Genomic DNA, 25,827 nt, shown 5'->3' with positions numbered 1-25,827 from the left:
GTGGTAACTTGAAGAAGGGCTAGTAACTTTGAACTATAAAGAGGTATGCAATGGTGTTTGCATCTAGCCAGAATTTATCAACCAAAATGGTAAAAATAACAAGACGTGCTTGGATACGTGCTTTTAATTTACTTGCTTGTTTTTGTTGGGCTTATGTGCACAGTGGGCTGTAGTTGTTTGGGAACTGGTTATAAAACTTTCTCTTAATCCCTTTGCTTTTGTTCTACCCTCTGCTGTGAAGTTTTCTGTCATAAGCAGAGTTCTTCCACTGCTTGTCAGAGAAATCCACCATTTCTTCTTCTCTGGACTAGAAATCTCTACTTAGGCAACACTTTTTTGTAGTCAAGGAGCATATATGCAGCTTTTCAGAGCACAGAATTGACAGAACTGCTGTAAGTGGTTTTCTGAAGAAAATCCAACTAAATTAATCAACTTATCTTTAGAAGTTGCACTATTTTCTTTGGCTGCATAGGTGAGACATTCTAAGCAGATGTTACCCTCACATGTAGTAGTATCAGGAGCATGTGCTGCATAATGCTTTTGTTTGCACATGATGTAGAGTATTACAGACCTCTGGACCATTTCCTTCTCCTTATCACTCCCAGCTTACTCAGTGCAGTGGGTCCTGGAGGGAGGAAGGAGTAGAGGCATGGTCCATAAGTGAACCAACATCTTTGCTTCCCTTTCTCTTTTCTCTATTTTCAGCCCTTGTAGCAATATTTCTGGAGTCTCCTTGCAATACTGACATCTAGCTCCTGATCTGGGGAAGGGAGAGGTGAGGAAAGAAAATTTTTGGCTTTATGTGCTGCACTTTGCTCCTCAGGTCTACAGAGGCTGGGAGAGAGGGAGGGCTGAGTTACTCAGTGTTAGCAGAAGGGGATGGGATTGCTGTTGCTGTCTTTCCACACCTCACTTATGATGTTGACTTGCCTTGTTGGTTGTAAACTGTTTATCTATGGAGTTAATCAAATGCAGATCAGAGCTGCATTCCTTGGGCTGAACTGATTCTTCTTGATCCAGTGTTTTGCAGATAGAATCCGGGATTTCATGTCCTTCGTGTTTTCAGGGAAAGACAAACTGACATCTTGGCTGAATCCCAAGGAATGGAGTAGGTGGCAGAGTTTATATATGGGCTGGGGGTTGATTTGGCTCTAGCTGCTGTGTAAAGTTCACTTTGACAGCTGAAAGATGCAGAGAGAAGCACTTTCAGAATTAGAGACAGTGAGGTAATGAGAAAGTGACATAGGAAAGGAAGTGGAGGGGGGGGGAGGGGGAATGGAGGGCTCAAAACTCATCTTGACATCATCTGATAGGTTTTCCACCCTGTGCAGCAGCTATTTTTATTCTTTCAGCTCACAGTAATTACAGCTCAATGACAGCCAACTTGCCAAAAACAGGGGTGGTGGTATATCCCAGAGTGGGCTGGAGGACTGAAGAGCTGCTCAAAAGCCACAACAAAAGTCCAGGTTCCCAGGCATGGTTCCTGCTGCTGTGACCTATTTTTACATCTGTATGGTGGTTTAGCTTTGGCTACTTGTCATGTCTAGGAATTTTCTGAATGCTGAATGGCAGCACTAGTTGTGACCAGTTGGTTGAAGAGATAAGAGTAGGTAAATTTCAGGCTCTTCCTGAAATCTGTAGAAGCAAAAATGTACAGTGCTCCCAGCCTCGCTTTTCTTCCTCTTCCTAAAAGTCATTGTTGGTGGGAGGCACTGTTGGTGGGTCCTGGGAGTATCCACAGCGAACTCACATTACATAGATGTGATGCCTAGCAGAGAAATAAGCAACACAAATGGCAGTGTGCATCTGTATTTATTTTGAAGCAGAAAATTAATTTGAATTGTAAGACATCAAAGCTTTACAATGATGTAGTGCCAGCATTCAGTTATTTTCCCAGGTTTTGTCTGCTTGCTAGAAATCTCAGATAGATCTTCAAATGTAGTGGGCTCATACTTCTTTCTTCAGAGTTATCTGGCTTAGACCTTGGCTGAGATCTCTCACATGTTGCCTGAGTGAGCATATTTTGCATCTGTTTGCAAGTTTTTAGCAGTGCATTGTTTTATATTTCATCACTAATGTATGTGCATGCAGATCATTGCAGGCATTGTGTCCTGTGAGAACATTATTACTGGGGGAAAGAGAACCTTCACTGAGCTGAAGAGAGGACTGGAGGTGAAAGGAGGAGAAAATGCACATTTGAAGGTGGTGGTGGAGATTATGAGCACATTTTCTATCTGCTTAATAATTTGAATTAAAAAAATGCAGTACTCTTGTGGAGAGGAAGAAACTAATGGTGCAGTTTGTGTTACAGCTGAGCTCATCCAACATCTACCCTCTGTCAAGATTGGTGTGGCCCTTCTCTCCCTTCCCTTGGCTTTTGAAGAGAGTAAGATACAAGAAATTAATTCATTAAAATTTGTATGCATTTGAGGTACCACTACCTACTCACTACTCAAAGTAGTAAGTAGGCAGTGGTACCTCAAATGCAAGTGTTGCATTCCATGCCTACCAGGCCTCAGAAGTAGCAGCAGTATCTGTGCAATCCGTGTGTGCACCTGATGCAGCGTCTTGAGGAAGAATACATCTGCACATTCTGCATCTCATTTCACACCTGAAAGTCAAAGGATGTATGGCTCAATTGATGTCTCATGGATAGACTATGAAAATTGGGCCTGATGTTTTTCAGATGAGAAATCTGTGGCAAATACTTAGGTCCCCTTGGTAAAGGTGTTTATTTTGCCAACAGGACTTCTGCCAATTCCAGGATAAAGACACTGAATATTGGGTGTGCTTTAGTGGGGTTGATCCTATTTTTCTGGCGTGGTTAAGCAAGTGAAACTGTTGTTGGAATCCTACCTCTGCTGTGAAACAGGTTTTCCTATCTACCCTGTTGATTTCCAGAGTAACTGTCAAAATTACTTTTTCTTACAGTGCATTGACATTTCTGTTCATGTGATTGCTAATCAGACTTTCAGATCTCCTACCAGTGTTATCAGGATCCAGTGAAACAAATACAACTTTTAAAAACTTTTAAAATACTTTTTAAATGTTTATAAACAAGTGAAAATGGTATCCGTTTCATACAAGACAGGTTGCTTTTGGCCTTTACTTATCTCTTAGAGTCCAAGGAGGAACCCTACAAGAGTCTGCTCGTGTGTTGAAGATATCCTCCAATCTAGGCCCTTTGGAGTTTATCTTCTTACAGCATGGGGGACATTATCTGTGTCCTCTTTGGAGTGCTATGATCTAGATTATTTGGATAATTACTCCTTCTTTTAGAACACTAAATAATGCTGTGGGACAAATTTGATACTGTAAGACAAAATTTTAGAATATCTTCCTCAGCAAATTTACCTAATTACCATTGAACCAGCCAAGCTGTTTTCTGCATAGGAAAAAAAAAAAAAAAAAAAAGTGTATCTGTGTACATATCTGCAGCTCTGCAATAATACATTGAAAGGATCAGATCTTCATCAGTTCTTAAAGTTTTCTTCATCAGAACTTGGACATGATCTTAGGGCTATTTTGTCAATACCTGAGTATTGGCAGGTTTGCTGAATGAACAGCTTGCTCATGTTTCTCAGGTTTTGTATACTGTAGTGACCTGCTAACTCAGAGGCCCTAACTGGCAAAATAATAGTAGGTTCTGATCTTTGTAGCTGAATCTTGTAATTTTTACCATCCAGATGGCATATTGATTGCCAGGAAAAGTTGAACTGGGTCATGCACTGAGTAATTGTTCTTTAGTTACTACAGTTATGGGACCTCTCTATTCAGAGTATCAGGCCTGACTCAATGTGCAGTTTTGTGTTGCTCCTGAAAGGGGAGGTCTGGACTAAATGTTTCTTTATCTTGTCCTTCATCCTGTCTTTAGAACTCTTGTGGTGTGCTGGCTCTGTTTCCCAAGGCAGCTCTCCACAATGCTGTGACTGCTAATGCTTACGCAAAAACAGGGTCTTCTATTTATGCAGTAATTTGACCTTGCTGGCTAAAGTTCACTGTGAGACTGAACCTTCACCTGACTTTTACAAATCCTAAAATTAAGATGAAAATTTCTGTTGAGTGTATGGTGATAATTCAGCAGTAGTGTAATTACAGAGCTTTATATCACTATGATAGGTATTTTTTTACTCATGGGAACACTGGAGTTTGGATTCTTTCCTGGGTGAAGGTTGAACATTTAAAAGTAAGAGGAGTACCATTGAAAGTACTCAGAAATGTCAATGATGCCATCTAACATTTGGTTGAATGTTGCTTCTCTTAGATATTAGTTTCATTATTAGAGACATTTTTTCCCTGATTGTAATTCCAGCCTTGCTTTATAAAATGGCTTGAATGCCTCTCAAACTGTTTGGAAATGAGAAAATTTTTTCTTGATTGGGATGGGAACAGAATATGAAATAGAAACTGTTCCTGTAGTATTTAGAGTGTTCATCTTTTTATTTTTGTAATGTCCATGTGGTTATCTTTATTTCAGGTGTGTAGGATGACACTGATTACTATTCTTTTTTTTGTTTTTTTTCTGGAAAGGTAACAAGAATACTTTTTTTAGGTATGTGTAATCATTGGACAACTCCCTTTTTTGTGTCTTCTTATTTTTTCCCCCCTAGACTTCATTGCACCTCCTATGATTCATACTTAGCAAAATTAAAAACCAACAAAACTATCAGCTGTACTGGTGAGAGTACCTCCTGGTTGTTGCTCAGATGGAATATGTCTTCCCCTGGCTACTTGCTGGGCAGTATGTATTACCAAAATTTGTCAGCCATGTGGCATCTGTTCATGATGCATGTGAAATAAACTCACGATGAGGTGGCTGCCCCCATACAACTACAGATTTGGAAGTTCTAGTGCTTGCAGTAGAGGGTTATTGATTTGGGACTGCAGATTAGTTTCAGTTAGGTGTTTCTGCTAGGTTGGAAGAAAGGATTTAAGGGAAGAGGGGGTGAGAATATATGCTTGCACAGAAGTAGCCTGCTACTACATGTGTGTGGTCTCAGGGCAAATGCATACGAAGACTCTGTTTGTCAGATTATCAGTTTATTACTCTCCACAGCTAACACTCTTGTTTCTAAGGGTTTAAGCAAGAAGGGAGAAAAAGCATGTGGCTTCTGCACTCAGAGTAGAGGTATTCTCCTAGCTGTGTCCACAGTATGCTTACAGTCGGGTGATACAGAGAGAGAGAGAGAGGGTACTGCTCAATCACATGATACTGCCTGTCTGGCAGGTGTCTGCATTGTGAGTAGAGCAACCAACTGTTTACTATTTTGGGTGAATGAGGTTGGCTGTTACTGCAAGTGGCCCCACAAAGAAGTCCACACATCTGTTGATATGCAGTGCTCTGCATACTGGGTGCCTGACTGCTTATAGCTGCTTGCTGAAACAGTGAAGTTTCTGTCTGAGCTTTGAGATCATAGGAAGAAAATTTTTGCCAAGAGTCTTGCTGGTTTTAATCTTTAGATGTTGGCTGTCAGGGTTCGTCTGTGCCTACAGAACCTCTCTGTTCTGATGCAAGCACAGCCTTGGAATCTAGCAGTAAACTGATTTTTTTTCTGCTCTACCGTTTTGGTGCAGTGACTGAAACCTGGTAGAGAGGGATTGCAGTTGGGTCTCTTGAGAGGATTAAGCACCCCTTCCAACTTGCCTGGACGCCTCCCGTGTTACAGAATCCACCTTCAGGTCCAGGGATTTCCTCTAATATGTTGGATAAAGCCAAGACACTCCAGCCTGCCTATGTCGGGATTGTGCCACTTGCAGAGACTGTGTCAAAGCAAGGGAAGAGCTGTTCAAACACATATCAGGATTCATACCACAGCTTACGAGAAGGTTAGCAGACTCTGCTTTCTTTGTTGTAGGCACTGTATAATTTGTTTGTGGGGGTTTTACTTTGGTTTTTTTGGTGTTGTGGGTTTTTTTCCCCTCTTGCTAATTGAATTTGCCTGTTTTTTGTTTTCTGGGCAACAGTCCAGATTTTGGGTTTCCCACTGACTGCTGTGACCTCTTGTCCCTGAGGGCGCTCAAGTATGTCACTCGACAATCCTGGAGCTCTGTGTGTAGTGACTTGCAGTGCTGGGACCTTGAGACAATTTAACTTACATTTAGAAGTTTTGGTTTCAAACTTAAAATTTCTTTTTCTCCCCTTTGTCTGTAGGCCTCTTGTGAGAAATGTTTTAAGGCTGTTTCATTAAAGATGTAGAGGCTTGTTCTGGAGTGGCAGCTCTGCCTTGAAGAAGATAGGAGTACCATGTTTTAAGTTGCTCTATGTTCCTGCTTTGAGAGTGTTCAAGGAGTGTTGTTTATATATCTAAATGTAATTTTGTTTCAGTTGATGGTATTCTGCAAATATGTGTGATTTTTTAATGAGGATTTAACAGTTCTGAAAGATTATGTAGACAGAGGTCACATTTCAGGGAGTGATATCTAGAAGGAAAGAAGACGATCTGAAGGGATTGAAAAAGATTGAGAATATGAAAATAGACAGTGATCCATTCATAGTGCGCAGCATAATAAATATTAACAGGAACTGGGAAAAGATTACAGGGAAGAATGTCAGAACATCACAAAAAGCCAATGGCAAGCAGCAAGGTTTATGTTTTATCAGAAATACTGGATCTGTCTAGCTACAAGTAAAATTTTAGTAGGAACTTGCAGAAAGGAACAATGATCTGGAGTACAGCGGCCTCAGAATAAGGTGATGACTGATTTTAAGAGCAAGTAGTGTCATCTGAAAGGAGAGGAAAATAACTTTCTGACATCTTGGACAGCAAAGTAAGATAAAGGGGGGATAAAGATAAGGGCATTGAGGACAAGAATCCAGATAGAATAAGGCCATATTTATTGCATAAAGATGGCCTATGTGTGGAAGAGGACTTTAGGAGTTACATTTAGAAGATTTTTCTCTGGTACATAGACTAGGCCTGTTGGAGCTGCCAAACAAAACTGTTAGGTTTCTGCCCCCAGTTCTCACTCCCCCTACCACCAAGCCTATTAAACATCTGTGAAGCACTAACTTGTTAACTTTGAAAAATACTACTATTTTTGTTGCATGTTTCCATTGGAATACTCTTTGTTGAAAAAATATGGAGAAGAAAACAAAAACTGAAGTCACAGTCCTCAAATTCAAGTTCAGGAGTTATAAATCCATTAGTATAGGCAGTATTTCCAGATTTCTTTATCTGCTTTGGAGACACAGAACTGAAGCCCATCAATCATCAGAGGAAAAAAACAACTCAAAATTTTAAAAAGCCAGAACTTGCATCTGTCCTGTATTTGCAAGCATTGGTCTTCACAGAAGTGAGCATTTTGCATTTGGATGTGCCAAGATACATCTTTCATCCAGTCACTAAATATCACAAGCTGTACAGTGGGATAATATGTACAACTAGGAAAACGCAATTCTGTCTTACTTTAATCAAAAAAGTGTCTCAAGTTGAATGAATTAAGGCCATTGAAATAATGTATAGTTCTGGTTATTGGAAAAGCTATGTTGACTCTGCAAAGTCCAGGAATACCATCAGCCTACCCTGTGGCTAATTTATGATGCTCTAATATCACATGTGATAAGGAAAGCTGCTTTGCACCAGCTACTAATGAAGGTTAGAGAAGAGAAATAGATGCTGCCAGCTTCATTCCTGTCAGATGAAGAAAATAATAACCCTTTAGTTTTGCTGCTGCTCCATTCAAGTCTCCTGCAGTCTTGGGATGCCTGTTGTATTTATGCTGTAGCATGCATTGTATTTTGTGGAGCCAAGTCTTATGGGCAGTGGAGAAACAGATGCACTCGTGTAAACCCTTGTGGAAGTCCAGAATTAGCATTGAGCTGTTGTGCCTTAGTTTTTGGTCCCCCTAAAAATGGGACAGCTTAATTTTGTTGTCACCAAGACAGAAAATTCATGCATTTCTCTTCCTCACTCTTAATAAAACTGGGCAAATAAGGGCTGTCTATACTAACACCAACAGTGCTTATCTATTCTCTTAATGATTCTCATGAGAAGCAGCTCTCTGGAATAGACTACATCTTTCTTCCTGATTTCTGGAAAACAGATGTCTCCTAAATCTGATTTATTTATTTATTTATTTATTATTTTTAAATTAGGACTTGACATTGAAGTTTGGGAACTGGTGATCCTTTCTACAGAGAAATGGATTTAACATGCAGAAGTCAAAGAACTTAAGCTTGTATTTTTCAAAGTATGTGTTAGGGCAGTTGTTTGCAAAATTCCTAGAATTCAGGAATCCATAAACATGTTTTCTCTTCAAGAATGCATTGGAATGATTTAGTCTTCAAATACTAGAGCCCAGTTTGCTGTTCCTAGATCAGTTAACACCACAGTATGGTAGCCCCTCATGAGGGAGATAAAGAGGGAATTGCAGAAAGCTACTCAAAACCTAGTTAGCATTCACATGAGTTTAGCTTAGAATTAAGTACTTCCAAAACTAATTTCTAACTTTTCCACTTCTGTGCTATATCTTTAATTTGTTGCTCTTAAACTAAGCACTTTTTTTTTTTTTTTTTTTTTTTTTTTTTTTTGGCAAGTCCACCCTTCAAAAACATTCAGGGTGACTTAGGGCCTGACAGTGAAACTCACCTGTCTTTTTCCAAGATTTGTATCTCAGGGCCCAGACACAAAAACAACTTCCTGCATGCCATCTGATCTGCACAAACTGTGTGCACATTCTTGGTCCACAGCAAATGGAAGGTAATTTGAGTTAGCTTAGCCTTTGATTAAACTATTAATATCTGTTCTGTACTTTGAAGAGATCAGGAGTCCTGCAAGTGCTTGTTAGCATTTAACTTTCTTCAGGAGTAATCTAGACCTTATTGTCATTACACCTGCAGCACCTGAAGGTCCAGCTGGCCCTGGCCCCACCTCATTCAGGAGGGGTCAGAAAACCTGCATGAGTAGACTTGGAAGCTCTCAGTCCCAAGGAGATCACAGAGATCCTCAGCAGGAGGGCAGCCCCTGCGCCCAAGGCATCTCACCAGAATGCAGGGTGACTTTTTTCTGTAAAGGGTGATCTGGGTCTTCCTGCTTCAGAGTGGACCTGAAGTTGTTCTGGGACATGTGTCAATGATGCAAATTCATGGATAAACAGTGTCAGAAACCAGTCACAAAACACACAGATGCCTTTCTGAATTATGGCCTAATGCATCCCACTGTTTGGAATTACTTATGCAAATAGCGCTCTGACACATTAAAACACAGAAAATGTGTTGAACCTACAGGGAGCTAATCTGCTCTAGCATTTCTTATGGCAGATCTGGAGGCACACTGGCTTCCCTGCATACTCTTGCTGCACAGACTGTGACTATGCTTAAAAGTCAGAGGTGCAGTGAAGGTAACTTAATGATATATATGTGAAGTGGCTTGAAGTTGACTGTCAATTTAAATTTATTTTTACTTAATAGCTGGTATGCCTCATTTGACTGTGAGGACTTGATGGTGTTTCAGGGTATTTGTTGACTCTGTGATATGAGTGGAAAGCTTGGGGATAGGGTTAACACTGAATGACCAGGATTTTTGTAAGTCAGTTGTTATCAGTGGAAGAAGAGTCATAGCATTATCTCTGGAGCTGAAATCACATGTTTTTTTCAGTCTTGATGCTCTAATGTGTTTTTGGTTTTTTTGGATATGACATGCTTTCCCCTCTTGCAGTTTACTGAACTATTCCTGTCAGTGTAATGATCCCCAGCTGTTCCTTTAGCCCTAGCTATTTTCATGCTGGGAATGGGAAGGGGAGGAGGAGGAGAGGGACAGAGGCTAACTTGTTTACCACACTGTGATATACTTAATTTGTCAAAAATGGCTATTATAGTGCTTTCTGTAGTGCCAAGTAATACTAAAATGAAAGACTTGGACTTGCAAGAGCAAGGAGTAAGGACTCAACACATGCGGAAAACAAAAAAGAGTAGAAACTGGGTGTGGTGCGATGAGTACAGCTGTCAGTAGCATTTATGCAGACAATGCTTTGAACTAGTAATGATACCAAGTAAAATTTCCAGTAAATACTTTCCTGTCAACTGAATTTTCTTCACAGCTGAACTGAGCTTCATATTCAGTGGCAGTGGTGCTGAGGTATTGATAATCCCAGCAACTGGGACACATATTAATAAAGCTTGAAAACACTTGGGTGGCTTTCAGATTACTGATTTTTTCATAATTATCTGTTGTTTCTTTTTTAAAGAAAACATCTCTATTTATACTTTTAAACAGAAAATGACTGGTGCTTAGACTTCCCAGGAGCTGTTGAAAAGCAGCTGCTTTTTTTGAAAATGGAACTATGATATTCTATGGAACTATAGATTCTATAGAAAATGGAACTATGATATTAAATGGAGCTATGAAACTCAAACTGCTTTCTTGGCATCCAGAAAAAACTTCTGGAGTCCTTGCCCGAAGATGAGGGTCAGTGACAGGAGTGGGTTTTCCTTCTGCTTTTGGATCCATCTCAGGCTGCTTGCGTATATCTTACCTTGGTTAGTTTTATCATCCACAAGATCTGTCAGCAGTCAACTCTTGATTTTTATCATACAGTCACACCTGCAAGTCATTGATCAACAGCTTAGTGAATATCTATACCAAATATAAGTGCCAATTTAGATCTTTCATTTCATGCCCCAACTCCCATATCTCCAGTCTTTTCTGAGCATTGAACTACTGATTTTGTCACCTTCTGCATCAATAAATTTCAATCCAAAATGTAGAAGCAGTACATTTTTCGGCAAGAACCTCTGCAACCTATGGTAGAAAATGGGATATGACTCCTGATGTGGCTTAGGTTATCAAATTAAAACGTGTAGTGAGCTTGTGGGGCAAATTGTGCTACTTTTTCTTGTAGGAGGCTCTGTAGGATACATACTCTGCCCAAGGGCATTAACATGGAGCAGAATTTCTAGTTTCTTTCTTTTACTTGGACTAGTAAAAGTAGGTACGATGTTTTTCCCTGGCACTATGTAATATTTACTAACCTGGTATCTCTCCAAACTAAGAGCAGACCTCCAGTAGCTGAAATATGTTGCAGTATGGTGGTTGCTAAGAAGAACTACAAAATGTTTTTTGCTCAGTGTATTCAGGAGAGATGAGATGGGTAGAAGAACTGTGCAGGTGATCTTCTGTCAGAGTTTATTGTGCAAATAATATAATCAATGTTCTTTAAAGTGAACAAAGGTTTGAACTTTCCAGCCTGCAGTTTTGCCATCTAAAGTTATATTGGCCTGATGCAGCTAACAAGAAATGCGAAAGAAGTTGGTTATAAGGAAGAGGAATATTGCTTTGGGACATAAATTCTTTGCAGAACTGACTGTGGAAATTGGTGAAATCCAGGCTTTCTTGACAATCTTATTTTAAAATTAGCTTTCAGAAATAAACAGCCATAGAGAAAACTTTTTGTAAAAATGAAGCTTTTTGAGTGTTTTCAGTGAAAGTGCCTATGATAGACTTTTCTCCATCATAGGGACAGGAATAATCTGTTGCAGTCATGCTTACAAAGACTACATTCTGTGGTCTCTATCCCCAAGGGTGGCTCAGAGACCTATCACCATTCTGAGGGTATTTCCCGTAACAACTCTGCTGTACCAGCTGATTGACACATTTCACATCTTTTTGGTAACCTTCCTCACTTAAACACTTGTCAGGCATGAACATTATGCTGCCCAGCTGGGTTGCTGGGGGCAGAGCTGAGTGATGCTCTCTGGCTGACAGAAGCTTTCTCTGTGTGGAGTTCCTGTAGCTTCCTGCTGCTCCATGTCTCTCTAGTAGTAAGTGCATGGAGACTATAGCTGTTTTTTAGAGGAATGGAATGTGGCAGTAGGTACAATCTTTGGTTACTCACCTTTGCAAATCTCACAGCAGTGCTGAAAGAATAGAAGCCAGAAGCTCCTGTTGCATAATTCAATCAGTATTGCAAGCAACATGTAACCTATCACTGAAAATTATTGTGTGTTCTGTTTCTTATTTTGATGGATGTTCTTTTTAATTGCTTTCATCTTCCTAGGTGTTCATGCCTCTTTCTGTGTTACACTTAGGTGTGAAGGTCCTTCTAAGGCTGCTTGCAGCCCTTTTCCACACTGATTTCAGATTTTCCCTTTTCAGAAGCGGAAGACAGCCTTTTAGAAGTAGATGCTAAATTAATTGTACCTTTGTGTCTCTCTTTCACTGCTGCTAATAATATCTGTCATATTGACTGCAGGCAGTGTAAAGTGAGCATTGTATCTTCAGAACTGACGTGACAGTGGATCTTAACTACAGCGGCACACCCTGTCCCCTGCAGCCAGCTCCCTGCCTCAGTGTGGGAGGGAGTGACAAAAGGGAATCGTGTCTGTCCTTCACTTGCTTTCGTTCAGGATGTGAGTGAAAGCCCACCTCCATTACCAGTTGGAGAGAATCTTGAAGTGTGTGTAATTAGCTGCTGCTGGCAATCTTCTCTGTGCCCTTCAGCAGGGGACTGAGCCAGCAGTAACATTTTAAACATCTGCAGAATTTGTCTGCCAGTCTGAAGTCAGTGGTCATGCAGGCCATTCTGGACTGCTGCATTTTTTTGGTTTACTGATTGATCTGTTACACAGAATTATATTATCTAAATATTTATACCTATGATAACACATGAAGCCTCATAGCTTGAATTGTTCAATGCTTTCAATCTCCCCTCATGGCAAAAACCACAATAGTCAGTTCTGGAGATGTCTAGTCCAAAGTTTTTATGAAAGAAATTAAATATCCATCAAGAAAGGAGGTAAAGAAACATAGATACATGTTGTATCATCAGTGAAAAGATTCTGAGGGACTTTGATGTGCTTTTTATTTGTAATGCAAATTCTGGGGATCAGCTTCCAAACTGGACTCCTGTGGAGGAACTGATTTCTAATGTAGAATGATATGATGGCCACAGCTGAATCTTGCAACTTTTTTACAAGTAGCAGCAGAATTCTAATAGATTTTGTACTTAAACAATAAAGAAGGTGTCAGACTGTTGGAGTACAGAGGCCAGGATCTTTATTTGAATCTCAGGTGCCTCAGATGACTGTGTTATGTGTTCTTTGCAGAAAAGCAAAGATGTTTTTAATTACCATGAGTTAAAGAAATAATAGGAACTCCTTGTAGTGTTCACCTGAAATTCTTGCTAAGAGAGAATGCTGGGATTTGGATAGAAGCTGGTTAAAGGAATGCTAACTAGATAGGGAATGCTCTGAGTCTTTGTTTTGCATGTAATATGCACCTTGGACAAAACTACTTTTGTTTCATGTCCCACGAAATAACTGTCAGCACAATGAACCAGCTGAAGCTGAGAAATGCTCAAGCTAGCTAATTTAAAATTATAAGGCCCAGCTTTTTGAGTTCCCTGTATAACTACTTAATTATTTCTTCTAAAGAACTGCTGCCTTTGTATTTAAATTTGCATACTTCTAAGTAATTTTTCCTACCACTTGTGGAAAAACACATTTGCTCTCATTTGCATTTGGTTTTAGTAAAACAAAGATCTTTAGGTGGTTAAAAATCCAAAATAGTCTTGGAAATACAGAATTATTCCATGTTTTAGTGGAAAACCCCACAACATAGCTCATATGTTGAGGTGTCCCAGCTGTTGCCACAGAAATTCTGTGGTGTCTTGACCATTAGATGATTCTGGTGAAGGGAATTTTTAACCTCTATCTGTAGAAGGTGTCCTGTGGGGGAAGGAAGGCTGAATCACTGGGCCAAAACCACTCTCTCAGAAATGTTTGAGGAAGTTTGTGACCTTGATCTGTAAGGCCGTTTGTACACTGGAACACTCTGCTGTAGTAGAAATTGAAGTATGGGAGGCAAATTATGAAGGAAAAGTATCTGACAATATCTCTTTTGCTGCAAGGGGCATGGAGAGATTTGCTCATCAATTTTAGTGTCATAAACAGATCTAATCAATCATGTGTTTTATGGATGTGTCTGGGCACTGTCTCAGTGCTTGATTTTCTTTCTGTTTGTAAGAAACCCACAAAAACACATCCCTTGAACTCAGAGTTTTAAATAGTTTGAAAAATTGCTTCAATTCTGACATATCTCAAAACATTTGTTTTTTTATTCTGTATAGTTTTTTTGAAAAATATATAAACTCCCGTGAATTCACTCTCATGAATCATCTTTATGGAAAACTAAATGGTTGGAACACTTTCTTCTTACAGACAGAGATACCCCTATCTTTCAAAAAAAAAAAAAAAAAAAGAAAAGGGTTTGAACTTGTGTTTCCCTTGTGTAGCTTGCCTTATGTACTGTTACCTTAGTAGACAGCTGTAGATCTAATTGTCAGGATAAATCTACCCATTCCTTCGTTTTTCTTCATTTGTCCCCATCTGCCATGTCATATTAAATTATCTGGGAGGATTTCTTTCTAGGGCCTTCTCTGCAAGCTGGTTAAGGGCAATGTTAGTTCCTCCTTGTTCATAGTTTCGTGGAAAAATACAAATCACTATAGACTGTGACTCAAGTTTACACAGGGAGGTGGGAAATTCTCTCTGTTTTTCCCTCCTCCAGATGTCTCTTCCAGCTATAAATAGTAACAATAGATATATAGATGGCATCAACAAGTAGTGATTACAGTTAATACTTACTGTATCGTTATACCAGGGTCAATTTTAGGTAGACCTTTCTAGCTAGGTATTTTGTTACAGGTCATCTTGTTGGATCATGCATGGTTGCCAGATTCCATGGACCTGGATATGTGCCTAATTACTCACATGCTTAGTTTTCACCTAGCCAGTACTACTGAGACAAAATGATTTTATAAAAATCTGTACCCTGCAGAGAAAGCAAACCAACTTTTCCTGTAGACAACCTTGTTATGCATTTTTACATGTTGCATATCTTACTTAATATACCATATTACATGTATTTCAGGTGAATTTCTTAAAGTTGTATTTTAACAGTGTCAGCAAGTGATGAGATGGATTATAGGTGTACCAAGATTATGATTAGGAGTCTTAAGATCTGTTCAATAGAAACACATAGTAACAAACATATCTGATTTTAAAATTTTAGTATCAAAGAAGACAAAACTGTCATTGCATTCAAAAGTAGCAGTGAATAAAATGGCATTAACTCTCCCTAAATCTTAAATGTTTGATGGAAGCGGCAGGAGTTAAGTCATAAAGAGTGAAGGTAAAGGTAGGTAAATACTGTAAAATGCACAGCAATTACCAGTTTTTATTTTAAATAAACATGAAAAGAACCCTGCAAAATTCAGCATTATTTTCATAGTAATAATCAAGTTTGCATTTATTTGGAGTCATATATATGAGTAGCTCCTGTGAAATATGCATGTTCAATTGTGTGTAATATTCAGACCAAATCTCAGAAGTAATGAAGTAAACTTCTAAGGCTGAACTGGTTCTTCCTCTAGGATCTCCACATTTTACCACCAAAACCAATGCTGACTTGAGCCTTGAAGAACTTGTAACAGGAATAACTGTTCTGTCCTGTCGGGATCTTAGACTATATTATGTCTTGGTAGTTGGTGCTGCTGGTTTTGTTTTATAGTGCTGTGTCCTAACAAAAGTAAGATTGCTGTAAATGCTGGTTTTATCTTCTAAATACAGTTTTTAATTGACATTAATGTGATTTCTACATTTATCAAATTTGATATTAATCCTCAGAAAATGCCTGCTGAGGTAGCTTGTTGTTCTGTGCTCTCTGTGAGCCAGCTACCTTGTGGTAATATGAGAATGGAAGTAGAAACTTTTACTTTTGACTGTGTGCTTCTGATTTCATACTCTTTAGGGACCACTTTCCTCTGTAGGTTGGGATTTTTGATTCTGCTAAATTAGCTGTATCAAAGAAGCTATTTGTCTGTCTCCACTAGGAAAACTACTTAATGCCTCATAACATTGACTCATTAAAAGATAATACAGTATTCCACCACCCTTTGAAATGATCTTTTTAAATTTTTCATATTTCTCTTCCAGTGGTATCTTCCCCACAATAATGGACTATTGCTCTGAACTTGGTTTATTTTGTTTGTAGCAAAAACCAGTCTTCTGGAATTCGCTCATATAGACGATCAACAGGCATGTGTGAGCTGTATGCCATGTCAATGATTTTATATGACCCAAGGATATTTTGAGCTGTAGAAACTTTAAAGAGTGGGGTTTTATCAAGAAACAAGCCCTTCTTGTTCTGAGAGTGACAGTCAGTTAATTTTCTCTTTTCCTTGTCTTTTTGTGTTCTTAATTGACCAGTCACTCTTTTTTGTACTTTTCAGCTGCTTTTTAAAGCTGCTGGGCATTTGAGAGGCTGAAGCCTTTTAGAAGTATTGGATGGAAAAAACCAACTCCAGTGTGATATTACTCCCATCTCATCCTTGGATTATTGCTATGCATCCACTGTGAAATATTTTGGACGTTGTTGCTTTGGAGGTGAAGAAACTGTTGTTTTTTAAGAATCGCTTTATAGAAGTTTTAGGTCTTGTCTTGATTTGAAAGACAGGTATCTGCTAGGGAAGGGCAGGACCTCCCCAGGAATGGAGAATTCAAATCCCCTCACTCCAAATTATTATGATTTAGAAAATTAAAGGGGCTTTCAGGCAGAGGAATGGGGGTAGGAATAACAGTTCTTTACTAGTATGTATAACAAAGCAAAACAAACAACAACTACAGCATTAATAGCAAAACAGTACCAAGAACCTTGAGGGCTTTGCTTCACAAAACCCAAGGCAGTTTGGTCTCAGTGCCCTTGCAAGACCCTCAGAGCACCAAGCTGGAACAGTGGAAAGTCCCAGGCTGGTGGCTGGAATGACAGGATGTCCTCAGCAGGCAGGGGGGTACAGGGTCACACTGTAGCAAGAGGAGCAGTGCTGAAGAAGCTGCAAAGACGGGGCAGAGCTGGCCCAGCTCCAGCAGGGCAGGTGGAGAAGCTCAGAATTCCGGGGCACACGAGCAGATGGTGGTAGATTTCCCAGAACTGGACTTTCTGGTGACAGTGAACTCCTCCCACAGCAAGCAGCAGCCTGGCCATCCTGTCTCCCATGCAGAGAGTAAGAGAGAGGCTGCCCCCAGCCTTGTCCTTATCTCCCCCTCTCAACTTCTGTCCACCTCTTTGGTTTGGTCAAGCACCCATAAGCACCCAGTGCTTAGTCTCCTAGCAACTAATGGGAAAAAATTCTATAAGCAAAAAAAAGAAAGGAACAAACCTAACCCCCAACAGGTCTACATCAGGAAGAATCATACTCCTGTTCTCATCTGTACAAATTTTAATGCTTTCATAAGCTTTCTAAGTGGATAAGAAATAAGAGGTGGCCATGAAAAAAGTTTCAAGTCCTCTATATAATAACTGCCTGTGATGCAGTGCTCCCCAGACTGGTCCAAGACACCTTTCCATCTCAGAACATTGCAGCAGGATGTGCTGATTTCTGCATTTCTGTGAAGAAATCCACTTTCATCGCTCTCAGAATCTGCAATATGGAACTGCTTGTCATCCCAGTTTTGTTTCCTGTTCAGGTTCTGCTTCACCGACCTCCTCTTCACGTGTAGGGAGAGTGGTCCCAATCGTACTTCTCACAGAGGGAAGACCACAGCATGAATGTAAATAAGTAGCTTTTGCCTCTAATATGAAAGGTTGTTGTAATAGTTGAAGAGACCAAACCAAATTTTCTTTCTATTCTTTACCCTCCCAAACTCCATTTTCTCCATAGCATGGTTGCCAAGGAAGAGTGGAAGAAGCTGCCTGCATTTTAATAACAGCCATTGTTGCTGCAGTAGAGAAAAGAGATAGTGGAATGTGAGAGAGTCTCAAACAGTAAAGAAATAAACTTCTACTTAACTCCTCCTTTGGACAGGCTTGCTTCAAGCTATTCTTTAAAATGCATTGAGATGAACAGAACCCTATGGCTGCTGCTCTCAACAACAGTGGATGCTTGCAAATTGTGAGGATCAACAGTGTATCTGCTGCTTCTCCTTCACCCTACAGAGGGATGTGAATTTTTGGCATCCCCTTCTCAGGGTAGCAAACTGTCATATAATCCCCACAGTTTGGGTGTCATTTATAGTCTGATTCACTTAAATGCTTCTCTGTTAACTGCACAGTCTGCTTAAATGCAAAGCCAGCATGTGTTCCCCATCAGCAGTGGGGAATAAAATGGATTTAGTGGATTAAAATGCTGTTAGGCTCAGAAAATTACCTTTAAAAAGGCCCCAAAAGTTTGCTTTTCTTTGTTGGTAACCCCCACTCTAGCACATTCTGTGTGGTGTGGGGTATGTTGTCAATAGCATCAGAAAAATGAAGCACTAAACCAGAAAAATGAATCCACCTCACCAATTTAAAATATTGAAAATTAATTTTGACTATTGTATTCTCACTCACTGATCACAAACTATCACAGCTGTTTTTTTCTTACAGCTTCTTGTGGATCCTACATGTAATTTGGTACACGAACAGCCCTTGGCTGCTTCTGTACAGAAAGGTGTTGCAACTGGAGTTTTACAGATGCTGCCCTTGCTGGTGAATCTAATCTGGCTTCGTGTTGAAGCATGAAAAATCTAATGCAAGTTAGCATTTGTTTTGTAAGCTGGTGCAGCTGAAAAATGCTCAGAGACCATTTTTTGGTGTGAGGGAAAGGTTTTCCTACCACATCTCCAAGGGACTGAATTCAGTAGGATATAGCTTCCACAGCAAACAACAGCTGGTGTACTGCATATTCCAAAACTGAGTTAGGCATCTGCTTCTGGCCAAATCTGACTCTTAAATCAGAAAGTAGGAAAAAAAAAAAAATCTCCTGGTGTAATTAGAAGGGCTGCTGGCTGAGTGGTAAGGTGGCTTCATCCTTCAAAGCACATGGCACTGTGATATTTGAGGTAGAGGCCCTAGTTCTGCACAAACAGCTGTGCCAATTTTGTTCAGCAAATACCCTATGTCATCAAAGTTGTCTTTCATTGTTGCATATTATAATTAAGTTGCTTGCATATGATGTTATACACATTGGACTGAAAAATTGGAAAGTATGTGTGAGCTGCAAATGGTGGCCTAGAGCCACATGTCCTTAGACTATAGTCTCTGACCTTCACGAAGTAAACCTGGTCAGACCTGCTCAGTGCTAGGCCAGTGAAACTGAAATTCCTTAGGCACTACAGAAGGGTAGAGGTGTTGAACTAACTGGCAAGTTCTATCTCAGCTTGTGCTGTATTAGTGCTTCCTTCTGAGCTAAGAGGATGCTGTAGCCACTCAGTGCTTTCAAAATGGGGTCTCCAGAGGTGCTGAACAATGTACAAATCAATGAGCATTAAACTGCCTTTACTTATGCTTGCACTTTCCTCAATTTAGATAATGAAGTTTGGCTAATTTCACTTGTTTTTCAGTAGTTTTGCTTCCTAATCATCTGGGTTTTTTATTGGGTTGCAAGGATGAATTCTTCTATCAGTCAGACTGCTTTCAAAATCCATAAATTGTGTCTGTGAGCATACAGCCTTTCTTGTTAATATGCAGTTTATGTCTTGCACTCTCCCATTTTGCGTGGATATCCCAGCCTGAATTCCAGCCTGCCTCCCTCAGTCCCTCTATATGGTTTCATTTGGCTCTAGCAGCCTTCCTTCCTTCCTGATCTGCACTGCTGCTCCTGCTGTCCCAGTTGTAATCCACCATATGGCTGTCCTTAATCATTATCTTGGTTTGGTGACCTTAAGTATTTCTTGGGATTCCTTAGCAGGAAAGGTTTTATAGAAACGTGAGTACAGACTCCCTTTGTCAGTAAGTCTATATTCAATATAATATGTACAAAGTCTCCCCACAAGCTGCTGTTGACAGCCATATGCTTCTTCTTGCTAGTTTTAAAAAACAGGAAATGCAGAATATTTCATTAATTTATTGACACAAACCTGTCCTTGTATATGAGACAGTCTTTGAAGAGATTTTAATTTTATTTTTCTTTGTGGAAATGCTGAGATGCAGAATCTGCAGTCTAGTTTCTGCAGCAGTTCTAGTCACACTACTAAATGCAGTGTGGTTTAGAAATAGAAGGGCAGGCATGCTGTTGCAGATTTGTGTGATGAGCTGCAAAAAACAACTTAACTCATCATAGATATTTGTTCTTGCTTCTGCTTACTATTAATGCACCCCTGAACAACCACCAGAGTTGTAGCTGTCCTGAAAGTGCCCCTATGAATGCAGACTCTGTGTATTAATTATATACTGTTAAATCTGAGCCTGCCACCAGCTGTCAGAATATGCCTGTGGTCCTGGAATATGCCTGTGGGTTCCCTGTTGAGAAAGTTTTACGTTAAGACGAACACAAAATAATCATGACATGCTGTATTTTATTAATAGTGTTACTCTGTTGGTAGCAGCTGTATCACAATATTATTTCTCCTTTAATACATCTCCCACTACCATAGTTCTCCTCTACTCCTCTTAAACTGCTGGCAGTAGTCCTCTATCCTAGCTCCCAGATTTCTCTGGAATGTTTTACTAATTCTTGAAACAGTCCATTAGTGATATGAAAACATTGTTCAAAATTAAATTGGGAACATTTCATACTTGTGAAATAAATAAATTATGCCCAGCTTTGAGAAGGAAAATCTGACAAGCTTACAAATCCCCAAAAATATTGCATGTAGTAGAAGGGCACCAGTTTGGAACTTATTTTCTAGCCAGCAGTTATACACTGCTTTTTATATGACCTGATTTATTCTGAATTTGAAAATTAATTTACAGGTTAAGTACAGGGATAAAGGAAACAGAAGATTGTCCATTAGTGACTGAAAGACTTACATTTCAGTCTGTCTTAGAGTAGCTTTGAATTTCTCTGGTCATTCTAGACCTTGGACTGAGCTCCATGTACAACAGCCTTGGATTGGTGCTTGGACCATCTGTTAATCTATATATAGGATTCCCACACTTGCACATGTAAACAGGTGATCTCCTAAATATATGAAATGGCATTGGGAACTCCAAGTACTTAATTAAGCCAAAATGTATTTAGGAGTGAACTGAAGTAATCCTTTTTGCCCTCCTCCCTGACACAAAAAATAAACTGTATTGGAAAAAAAAAAGCACTTTATGGCTGATTATAACTTGTGCTTAATAGGTATGTATATACATTCATAAATCCCAGGAATTACTTAGTGTTATAAAAAGGATCCTAAAAATTACTTTTTTTCTGTTCTCCAGTTTAGTTCCCTTGGCAGTTGCTAGTTTCTTGCTATGAAGGCACAAAGGGTTTAAAAATAAAAGGTGCATATAATGGGCAGAGTAAATAGGTAGTAGATGGTAACTAATAAAGTAATAAGATATATTTAGAAAATTCATAAGGGAGGCTGCAGTCAGGAGGGGAATTTTAAGTCATTTGATGAAGTCTCTAGCAGTCTGACTGAGAGTCATTTTTAATAAATCTCTGAACATCACGGAGACTTCAGAAGAGTGAAAGGCCAATAATATTTTGCATCACTGCAGACAAAGGGTGAGTGAGTAAAGAGTGGCTCATCTGCTGTCAGTTCCAGGAAAAAAAACTATGGCAAATCCGATCAAGAATTTAGGTGGTATAAGAATAGCAATATAATCACACTGATCAACTTTTCAGTTTGTGAAAACAAGTCTGCTCAAATATGATTCTGTAATATGGATAAGTGAAATTTGGTTGCTAGGGGTTTTCTCTAGGTGTAACAGACTTTTATAACATCTTAAACTTAGTAGTATGGTGTATTTTGGTTTTTAAAAATATATTTGAATTTAATGAAGTACTGCTTAATTGGATTAAAAACTAGTTGTAATCATAGAAAGCAGAAAAGTATTTCTGGTTGAGAAAATTGTTTCTAGAATGCCCGATGCATTCTAGAAACACATGGAAGAGGTTATAACAGTGTGGACAGAACAAATACTAGTGGAGGAATAGACTGTGACATTAAAAAAATAGTTTAGATCATTTAGGCAAACTGAGACAGTTGAGCAAAATGTACATTAATACAGGTGACAATACAGGTGTGCACCCAGGAGCAAAAAATGCCAGCCACACCTGTGTGGGGATGTTTTTTGCTGAAAATCTCTGGCTGAGAGGTGAAAGGGAAATAGTAGGTATGGTTAGAAATGTGGGGGAGGTAGATGGTTGTAGCAAGTAAGTGGCAGAAATGGCCAACATATGTTACCAGATGTGTAAATAGAAGACACGAGTAATAATAAGATTATCTGCTGGGGAGATGGACCTGATGCTGTACGTCTGTGCCTTGCCTGTATATATTTAGTAAGATGTGCCAATTTAGGGCATGGATATGAGTCCCAAAATGACTCAGTAGGGGAAGTAATGCCGTGCAATGAGAGATTTAATGGACCATTCCTAATGGGGCAGAAATCACTTAATGGCAGTGTACTTTGGGAGGATGAAGTCCAACTCCCATCTTCAGTGCCGGCGAATATATGGGGTCCTGGTTGTTCCACTACAGCTCCTGGCTATATGCTCATCCTCTTCAACTCACTAATGCAAAAACTGGTGCCTGTTTTGACTGGGCTGTGGTCTGCCAGTCAGGAGGACATGAGAGGTGATGGGGGGAGTGAGAGATTTGACACTGTCTCTCTCAGCAAGGTGTTAGATCAAGTGCTTGTGTAGGTTTGGGTTTTGATAACCTCAAAAGGAATCCAGCAAATGGGAAGCTCTGTGAGCAGCCCGGCTGTGAGCTGTACTAGCCCTCACCTTAGCACAGAAGTAGGAGTGCAATCTCACGCTAGGTGGGAGGAAGAGTCTGGAACTACCACTTCTGTTTACAGTTTCACGGCCAAATGAAGGGCCTGTTCCTTCCCCTCTGTGTTCCCTCCTCCTCTTTCTGGCTCTTGGCTGATCCCACACAGAATTACCATGGTGCTCTGCACATCCTCCTCCCCTCTCTCACTTCCATGTACTAAAAGAAGTTTCCTGCCCAGGATGCACATATTAAGAAATCATAGTTTGTCTTAAGAAACAGAAGAGAGGTAACTTGTTTGCACACTGTGTGCACAGTAGGAGGTACTCCTCCCACTGTTTCAGAGAAAGATACATCAAGAGTCAATGGAAGTAGAAGCCAGAAAAATCCAAGAAGAAAATTAAATGTGATTTAAATGAGGGTGAACCTCATTTAAACCATAGAAAGGAAGAGATAGATCTCTTTTTTATCTATATGAAGACCAGAACCTATGGAAGATGTATCTTAGTCAAATGCAAACTGCAGATAGGAGGTTGAAAGAAACAGGTAAAATGTGATGATGTCTGTAAGTAGACAAAGTGGCATCTTCTTACATTTTTGATCTCTACTTTAGGGAGTGTACAATACAAATTTGGATATAATGTATGAAATTAATGTACTGCACAAAGTACTTAATAAAGGAGACATAAGGGCTATAATGAGATTGTGTAGTTAGACTGTAGAGCAGTTTTGTTCTGTAGTGGTTCCACTACATTTGTGTGGACTTTCATTATGTGGACTATACAAAAGGCATAAGAAAAATTAAAATTAGGGAGATGAGAAGCATTGCCATTCATTTTATAATATTTTATCTTGAGTATACTTAGGAATTTGGGCTTGATTGCAAATGGGATTCAGTGATACTCAGGTTGTCCTATTTAGAGGCATGCGTGTGACTACACATTCATGTGAATTTTTTCTTCAGTTTTGAAAATTGCTTTCCTATGGAAGGTATCTGACTGAAAGAACAATCTAGAATGTTGCTTTGATTGTATAGTTTAAAGGGAAACTGCTGTTATAATTTAAATATTGAAATTATGATTATTCCAGGGATTTGCACTAGAGAAAACCCCAGCTAATTGCATTTCACATAGGTCATGAATATATTCTGTTATGCTAAAATAAATAGGAAAAATTCTAGTGATAAGGGGATTCCTTTTGTAGTGGAAGGACACTTCTAGATGTATCTGTGGTATTTCACTTTCACAAGATATTTCTGTAGGTGAATTTCTGAGCTGAGGAAGGAAATCAGCCTTGTAATTTAAAGTAACGTCCAACAATTTTGACATATCATTTAGTACATAGTAATTAGAGTTTTCAGGAGTCATTAGCAGTGGGGTGTCACTCTGTGTTTATTGGAGGGCTGTCAGCTGGTGTTTCTCTTTGTTTGTTTTTTAATATTAATGGTTTGGAAAGCAGTTGGTGCTCTAGAAAGAACTGAGAAACAGGCCTGGCTTTGTGGATTTTTTATCACCCTGCCAAGACCCTGCGCAACTTCCTCTCCCCCTGGCTGCAGCAGCCTACGGAAACCTGACTGCTGGGGGCCACTTCTGCAATTGCAGCAGGGCAGGGCAGCAGGGTGGGAGAAGGGTCTTTTTCTTCTGCTGTTCACCAGTGCCTTGGCATCCGAAGAAGAAAACAAGATGCATTTGAAAATGTCTCTTCAGTTGTTTCTTGCACTGATGGGTTTCCTTCTCTCCCTTCTCTCTGTGGTCATGCAGTGCTGCAGTTGAAGCTCCAGCAGCGACGCACACGGGAGGAGCTGGTGAGCCAAGGGATCATGCCGCGTAAGTACCACTTCAGTTCTTTGCCCTGGTGTTTTTATGCATGTTTTTGGTAGAGAATGGTTTCCCATATGATTCAAGAGATCAGATTCTCTGTTTTTGCATGGAAAACATCATGTGTAAGAGCCCCGCCCTGACCCACCCAGCCTGGTTCTTCGGAAGTGTTGGTGCCACCTCGGATACAGAGGAGTAGAGCAATGGCTGCAAGTGTAACTGTACTGCAAAACTGGGCTTCCGTTTCATCTCAATGTACATTCTTCTGCAGAACATACTATGTTAGAAGTGCCTTATATACTTGACCCATGCTGGTAATCACTCTTTTAACAGGCTTCCTGCCCCTGCTGTTTCTCTTCTTACAGTGTGTCAGTTACCCTGACCTCTGGGGCACTTTGCGTGTGCATATTACATAAACTGACCAAAAACAGGCATTGTGTGTACAAGATATTAACCAACAAGGTTTATGTTTGTAGCTAGAAAACAGCTAGAATGAGCCCCATGGGCATCAGCCATTGCCCTTCTTGCAGGGAAAGACAAAATCTGTGGAGGCAGAGAATGTTTCTGGGTAAACAGAGAGGATCTACTCTAAAGCCAAGCTTTCACTGTCAGATTAGCCTTGGAGAAAGTATTTTTCTGTTTTGTTCCCCTCCTTCCCACAAAAATGCAAAAAAGGTATCTGGCAAATAGTTTTGTCATGCTTTGGTACCTCTGAACTAGATGACTTATAGGTAAAAATTTGAAGCAAGACCACACAGCAAATGGTTTATTTTTGAAGTCCTCTCAGTTTCATGCAACATCTGTAGTAAAATGCAGTATTTTCTTCTTTCAAAAGCTTTCCTGCTGCCCTGGTTCAGAAGCTTTACTTGAAGGTGGTGTAGTAATGAGGATTTTCTCATTTCTTTTGTTTCTGGGGTGCACACTGTAATATGACAGTGCTGTGACTTACACTTTGCTGAGAGCTGAAGGTTAGACTGTCATCTCTCTGTCTGAATGAAGAGAACCTGTCAGCAGCACTCTGTCAGCTGAAGTGGCTTGCTGTATGGCAGTAATGTTCTTTCAGAGGTTTCTGGGACCCCTGCTTAAAATTATGTTACCAAAGCAAAAAGAAAAGATTGTCCTGTCTGGCTATATCATACCTGTTGTCTCTTTTTTAATGTGAAGAGCTTGTATATAAGCTGCTACAGAATACACTTACTTGCTTTTGGATGAAAGACTAGTGTCCCAGTGACTGTGCCTTTTTACTAATGCTTCTCAGAAGAAAATGTTCCTGACTTCTTTGTGGTGTCCTGCTTTAGGTGGATATGTATGTAAATACTGTATTAAATTATGTTCAGTACTGGCTTTCTTCAGAGTGTGCCTGGACAAACTTGTGATTCCTGAGAGGGG

The 25,827-nt window shown here is 39.7% G+C and overlaps 1 protein-coding gene across 8 annotated transcripts in view; it reads left to right on the top strand.

The window, feature by feature from the left end:
• MRTFA (myocardin related transcription factor A) overlaps positions 1 to 25,827 on the top strand; it is a 106,459-nt gene that overhangs the window by 52,756 nt on the left and 27,876 nt on the right. For 5 of the 8 annotated variants that reach the window (XM_083859404.1, XM_083859403.1, XM_083859405.1 and 2 more), the window contains one exon: positions 24,382 to 24,447. In XM_083859404.1, the coding sequence (XP_083715530.1) occupies positions 24,382 to 24,447 (66 nt within the window). Of the gene's footprint in view, positions 1 to 1,020; positions 1,109 to 5,690; positions 5,827 to 24,381; positions 24,448 to 25,827 lie in introns of those variants that run through there. The other 3 variants (XM_083859400.1, XM_083859398.1, XM_083859399.1) reach the window with 2 other exon arrangements.

The sequence above is a fragment of the Zosterops lateralis genome (genome assembly GCF_965231275.1).
Source record: "Zosterops lateralis genome assembly, chromosome: 4".
Taxonomy (NCBI): domain Eukaryota; kingdom Metazoa; phylum Chordata; class Aves; order Passeriformes; family Zosteropidae; genus Zosterops; species Zosterops lateralis.
The sequence above is the reverse complement of the archived record's forward strand: the minus strand, read 5'-3'. Positions and strand labels throughout refer to the sequence as shown.